At 30.0% G+C, this 6,677-nt stretch overlaps 1 protein-coding gene across 1 annotated transcript in view; it reads right to left on the bottom strand.

Moving 5' to 3' along the window:
* Positions 1–310: 310 nt before the first annotated feature.
* The window catches only part of LOC129963316 (tachykinin-like peptides receptor 99D), a 114,652-nt gene continuing 108,285 nt past the window's right edge, over positions 311–6,677 (bottom strand). The window contains exons 4-5 of the mRNA XM_056077616.1: positions 4,166–4,362; positions 311–1,792 (exon numbers count right to left, since the gene is read on the bottom strand). Coding sequence (XP_055933591.1) covers positions 1,537–1,792; positions 4,166–4,362 — 453 coding nt within the window. The 3' untranslated portion in view covers positions 311–1,536. The remainder of the gene's footprint in view (positions 1,793–4,165; positions 4,363–6,677) is intronic.

The following is a 6,677-nucleotide window of genomic DNA, read 5'->3' as shown; positions in this document are numbered from 1 at the left end:
TTCAGCAAATCATTGAAATAGTTAAAAACTAAAACATGTGTAGAACTGCGCGTTGCTTTGCGCAATAAATATACATTTATCACAACCTTTGTACATAACAGATTAAAGAGTAACAGTTTTAAATACTGCGGAAATGAATCATCAGAGCTGCCGTTAGAAGTGAAGAGAGCTGTGTTTAAAGTATTATGAGTTCATAAAGTAAACGTTACAAAACAACTGAATATATCATACAATCTGTATGGTTTTACATGTATTAATACATGTACATATAACACTAATTACAAATAGATAATTTGAAAAACAAGGGAATTTGAAAATAGATATATATTAAAAAAAAAGACAAAGCTTTTGAAACTCTAAGGTTGAAACTTCATCCATCTTGCAATGCACATATAACAAAAGAAATACTTGAAGTTGAATAATTATAGTATTTATTTAATATCAATATTTTAACCCTTTCACTCCCAACCCAGCCTAAAGGGTCGTGCGAATTCCACATTGCCAGGCCAATTTCTGTTTAAAAAAAGGGATGTAAAATGAGTTTTCCTTTCTTTGCATAATGCACTTCTCGTATGAAACTGAAATTGGCAAACCCATATAGAATGTGAGCGGTCGGCTGGGCCGGTATAGTAGTGAAAGAACTGTTTTGAGTAGATGAAAGATAGTAGTGAGAACTGTTATTTATACTTGAAACAAAGCAACCAGTTATGGCTATATTTATATTTTTCTGTTGAAATTCTTGATGCATAATTCCAGACTTTCAATAAGTTTTGAATGAAAAATTATTTTGACTTCAACGATATTTTTTAACCAGATAAAATGAAAAATATAGCTGATTTCTTGTTTGTGGTTCTCAGAACAAGAATACAACTATTTATAGAAGTCCATCTGGCTATTTCAAGTCAATTCAAAGACATACATTTTATTTTTACATTTATGTACATAACTTCCTGAAATTCTCTGACAGTTTTCATCAAAATAGTTCTCAGTTTTCTTCAGTCCTGGCACGGTATTATTCTCTTTGTAAACTAACGTTTAGAGTCTAATGAGCATCGCTATGTTTCCCAAATCTCATATTTATATACTGTGAAGACCATTAAATAAAGCTGTTTCAGCAGTTTATCATAAAATGCCTTGTAAGATTTCCAATAGAATCGAGTTCCTGCATGCTTTTTTTCCTTTTGTTCGAAATGTTTTAAAAAATATTCGATATTTCTACTGTCACACACATTCAAAATGTCAAAAATGAATTAATACCAATGTTCAAAATGAAAATACCCCAATTAATATCAATATTCTTTTGATTCGGATGTTTGAACTGTCCATTTACCAATAAACATCGAAGTTCGAATGATGAATGTTCTACTTACCGATATTCCAACAATTCAAATTAGGACTAGAATGTAAACATGCATGTTGCTATAAGCAAATAGAACAATTTTTTAACTTAATTTTCGTTAATTGTAGGCAAATAAAGAATGTGCGTATTGAATTTAAGACTGAAAATATATCTTCGAACTCCTTATTGCCCATTCACTACACATTGGAAAACTTGTCAGTGCGTGGTGTTTTCGGAGTAAGGAATGGGGTGCTCGAAGTGTGGCTTCCATTCAGAGATTCTGTAACTGTGTGTAGCGCTAAGTTGGTATTTCCATTGATGGTCACTCTGGTGTCGGTATAGGGCTCAGAATAACTGTGGCGCACTGTTGCAAAATTGCGCTTTTCGAAGGGATTGGCGTGCTCCTCTTTCCACTTGCAACAACAAAACACGCGTTTGAATCCCTGACGAAACCTAAAGAAAGATAAAACAAATATTTTGTAATGAGTATTATTAGCATTTTATATATTGTAATCAGTATTAAAAGCGAATGCTTAGACAAAATTTGCTTTCAAATATTTGGTTTGAGAACGTATTTTGAAGGTTTGTTTTTAACTACTTTACTTACAACATAGGTAAATTTTTCTTTTGAGCACAAATAAACGGAGGAAATAACTGATGCTGCTTTTGTTAAGAAAATATGGAAAATCTGTCAGTGTTGATCATGACAATTTTATGATTTATGTGACTTTCTTACCATTTTTCCTAGAAATCAATTATAAAACTCGTTAAAATAACAAATTTAACAAATTTAAAATAACAAATTTAATTAACAATATAAAATGTTTTCCTTCAAAATGTTCATGCAATTTTTTAAAAAAAAATTAGATTTCGTAAAATATTCTGCGTTTATCATTAAAAATTGCGAAAAGAGGTTACTATTTATTCATAAACAAAAGTATTTCGTTATTTTTAGTAATAAATGCATTCAGATTTTAATATAATGATTTATCAGTAATTTTGCCATTAAATTATTTCTAATTATTTTTTATCTTTCATTTTTAAAAGATAATGAAGAAAATTTCTCTTCAAAAGAGAAACACTTCTTATCATAATTTACCTTATGAATATTTCAAATCACGGTTAGCCATTCTTATTATCAAGACTAAAAATCTTGCTAACTTGCTAGAGATTAAAGTATAGTTTTCAATGCCTTCATTCTATCTGTATAAAAGAACCATAAGAATATAATGCAGTTGCTTCTAACCATGCCAACTTCCAGCGACAATTAATGCAATTGACGATTCGAGGTTTAGGCCTATAGAAGTTCCATCAAATATTCTTATTATCTTATCCATGGATAAGAGTTTCGACAAAGGTCACGGCAATTAAAATTATGAGTAACACGATGAGATAATATGAGAATAGCCCCGAAAAAGTGCCAAAAAAAAAACAACCAGATAAAAATGTCTATAGCTGTTTTCAGACTCAATTATTTCTAGCAACAGTTATGTATACACTGAAGGGACAAAATCCATGGGATATCTCCAATAATGTGTGCAGTAACCCGATGTAGCATGACTCAACAAGTCATTGGAAGTCTCCTGTATAAATACTGAGCCATATTGCCTTGTAGACGTTTATAATTTCGAAAGTGTTTCCGGTGCAGGATTTTATGTACGAATTGATCTCTCGTTTATATCAAATAAATGTTCGATGGAATTCATATCAGGCCAATTCGCTGAAGTTGTATAGAATGTTCTTGAAACCAATCGTTAGCAGCTGTGGCCCCGTGACATGGCGCATTATTATCATAAACATACGATCGCTGTTTGAGTACATGAAGTCCAAGAATGGCTGCAAGTGGTCTCCCAGTAAACATTTCCAATCAATTATCAGTTCAGTTTGACCAGAGAAACCAGTCTATTCTATATAAAATTAACCCACTAAATTATGGGGCCATCATCAGCTTGCACAGTGCTTTCTTGACAGTTTGAGTTTCTTGGAGTCAGTACCACTTTCAAAACTTATCATCAGCTCTTACTAATTGAAATCGTGACTCATCTAATCAAACCACAGATTTCCAGTCATCTAGGTCTATCCGATATGGTCAAGAGCCCAGTAGAGGTGCTGCAGGCAATGCCGTGCATTCGTAAAGGTACTCAAATCTGTTTTCTTCTGTCGTAGACATTAAAGCCAGATCTCGCTGAACTATCCTAACGAAGATATCTGTCGTACGTCCTACGTTGATTACTGCGATTATTTCCAAAAAGATGCTGCATGTCTGTTAACAGTGATCTACACGCACGTCGCTGATCTCGGTCATTAAGTGTAGGCAGTCGGCCACTGCATTGTTCAGGGATGGCAGTTATGCTTGGAATTAGGTATTCTTGTAATACACTTGTTGAACTCTTGTTGAATTGCATAAGGATTTCTAAAAGGAAATGTCTCTTGTATCTAGCTCCAATTACTATTCAGCGTTCAAATTCTAAACAACGGGAATTTGCATATCTGTTGCTTTTATCACCTCAGTATATGTATTCATAAGCATAGATGGATTTTAACTGAATATAAATTGGAACTTAATTGATATTTATAGAGTTTCTCCCTTAAAATATCTAAGTGATAGTAAATTTCAGGGCAATGTGCTAATATTCTTTTATTCAAATTAATACAAACGAATATTAATATTAATGTGCTAATTATTTTTAATGGCAATGTTCTAATATTATTTTATTCAAATTATTACAAACGAATATTCTTTCTATTTATTATGTAAATCAAATCCATTCCAGAACTTTTGATAGCATGTTGAATTCAAATGAGTATGACGAGTATTTTCACTACCTGCTATTCATCCAGCAATAAATAATGGGGTTATACATGGAGTTCGACATAGCCAACCAGTAGATGGAGAGATAAGTGTGCTGCACATTGGAAACTGTTATAATCCAAGGCAAGTGATGGGCCAAAAGGAAGTAAACATGGTAGGGAAGCCAGCACACAGCAAATATCACCACTACTACGATCATCATTTTCACGATCTGCAATAAAAATACAAGATTTTAAAATTGAAATTGAATAGAATTGAAAATAGAATTGAATTTAAAATTAAATTAACATAAAATATATATAAAAAGTGGAACAATCTTAACTTTTATTGCTATCTTCACTCTTTAACATATCAATTTATTTTATACTAGCCACCTTTGGCGACCAGCCGGTTCGCCAATCTTAATGTTCGTTAAAATTTTAATAATTAAATATTTTATGCAATTCCTGTTTTAATAGCTTCTTCATCAAAATATTTTAAAACTTCACATTTTGATAGTCATATAATATTATTAAGGCCTTCAGTTATAACTTAATATGTATCTCTCTAATTTTCTGTTAGCTCCCGTAGATTTTATACTTTAAATTAAAGTGGAAATGATTAATCTGCAATTAATATAATAATATTTTTTACTCAAACAAAGTATTTTTTTTGTAATATGATTACTGAAAACAGTCACTGGGCGTTTAAATTTTATGGGCACTAAAGAATATCTTTCTTAATTTATGTAATATTTCAAGAATTCGTCAACAAAATTTTCTCAGATTCATCATGACCAGATCGATTAATTAACAATGTTTAATTTTAAATGCATCAAACACTAAGAAAATAAAACGAATCGTTTAAAATAATCGGTCGAAAACAGGTTAAAAAAACTACTTAAAAAACGATGTACTTAAAACTATAGCATATACAAAAAATATATAACAAACATAAATACAATTTAATTACAAAAGCATGCAACTAACCTAAAAATAATTTAAATCAAGTCCGCAATCAGTCACAACAATCAGAACACAATGCGCATGCGTGAAGAATTTTTGGCGGGAAAGTTAGTTTTTAATTAATAATTAAAATTATAATTAAAAATTCATAAAACTGGACCCCAGGTGCACATTCCTGACCTCTAAGGTATACATGTACCAAATTTAGTAGCTGTAGGTCAAATGGCCTGGTCTGTAGAGTGCCAACACACACACACATTGAGCTTTACATATGTATAGATATAGATATAGATTAAAGAAAACCAAAAATCCACTTTAAATACAGGAAGCATGTATGTAATTTTTGTTAACTATTATTGTTGATATTAATATTAAAAATCCAAGATTAAATTTAGCTGTTAAAGTTGAGTATTGATAACTCAACGTTAAAAGTACTCTAAAAAAATATTTAAAATTGGTTGTATAACTATGATTGATGTATGGAGACAAATCAGCCGAAAAAAATGCTTGCTGAAAATAGAGTTTCTATTGCTATAGTAATATTTTTGTCCATTAGATAGTGTATCCTTTAGCAAGTTCTTTCTAAATTAATGTATACTATGCATTTGCCTGAAACTGTAAAAAGAAATATCTAAAATGTTTAATGCCCAGACTTTATTTTTCAATTTTATGTAACCGATAATTATATCTTTTTGTGAATACATTATATACTGCACTGCATTATATAAATTATCTGTATAAATATTATTTTAATAAATATTATTGTATTATTATAAAGTGTTCTATAACAAATATTATATGATTTTAATAAAATTTTAAAGATTTTTTTAAATAAAAAACGTATGTAAAGGAAGATGAAGATTACTGCGTAAATTGTTTCTAAAGGTATTTATATTCTATATTTATGAAAACTTGGCTAAACATATTTACTGATTTCTTGATTTTTCAGATTGATTTATTCCTTAAAAATATCGCTCTTAAAATAGTCATTTGTCAGTTTTCACATTTATGCTCCTTCAGGTCATCTTAAAATTCGAGCAAAAAAAAAAATGTATCACGAACAGCTTGACGACTAACTTTGTTACTAAAGTCAAGTTTAGACCATTGGTTTCCAACTCGGTCTTGAGTTTGGAGTTTAGTCAGATGGGAACCTGAAGACTTTTAATCAAATAAAAACTTTGCCTTGGAGCTATGCGTCAAATCTGATCTTTTCAGAAATATAAATGGTGCTTAAAAAGACTAACTTTTTATTTGTTACTAATATTTACTGCTGCTTAAATTGAATATGTGATTTATTTGTCAAATAATTTAATTTGTGACCAAAAAAATTATACTTGACTTAACAGGTAAATTTTATTTATGCTTGCAGGAAAATCTTCATTATCGTTAGAATAATTAAGATCATGGCAAATATTTGAGAATGCAATTAAAAAAATTTAAAGTAATTTCCAAATAATTTTAAAATTCTGAAAATAGCTCAAAACATTAATATTTAAATGTTACCTCGTTTTCCATTGAGTAAATTTCCAGAGTAGAACTTATTTCATTAAGGAGCTTATTTATTTTGAGGTTGTTAATGTAA

The sequence above is a fragment of the Argiope bruennichi genome, chromosome 3 (genome assembly GCF_947563725.1).
Source record: "Argiope bruennichi chromosome 3, qqArgBrue1.1, whole genome shotgun sequence".
Classification (NCBI taxonomy): Eukaryota; Metazoa; Arthropoda; class Arachnida; order Araneae; family Araneidae; genus Argiope; species Argiope bruennichi.
The sequence above is the reverse complement of the archived record's forward strand: the minus strand, read 5'-3'. Positions and strand labels throughout refer to the sequence as shown.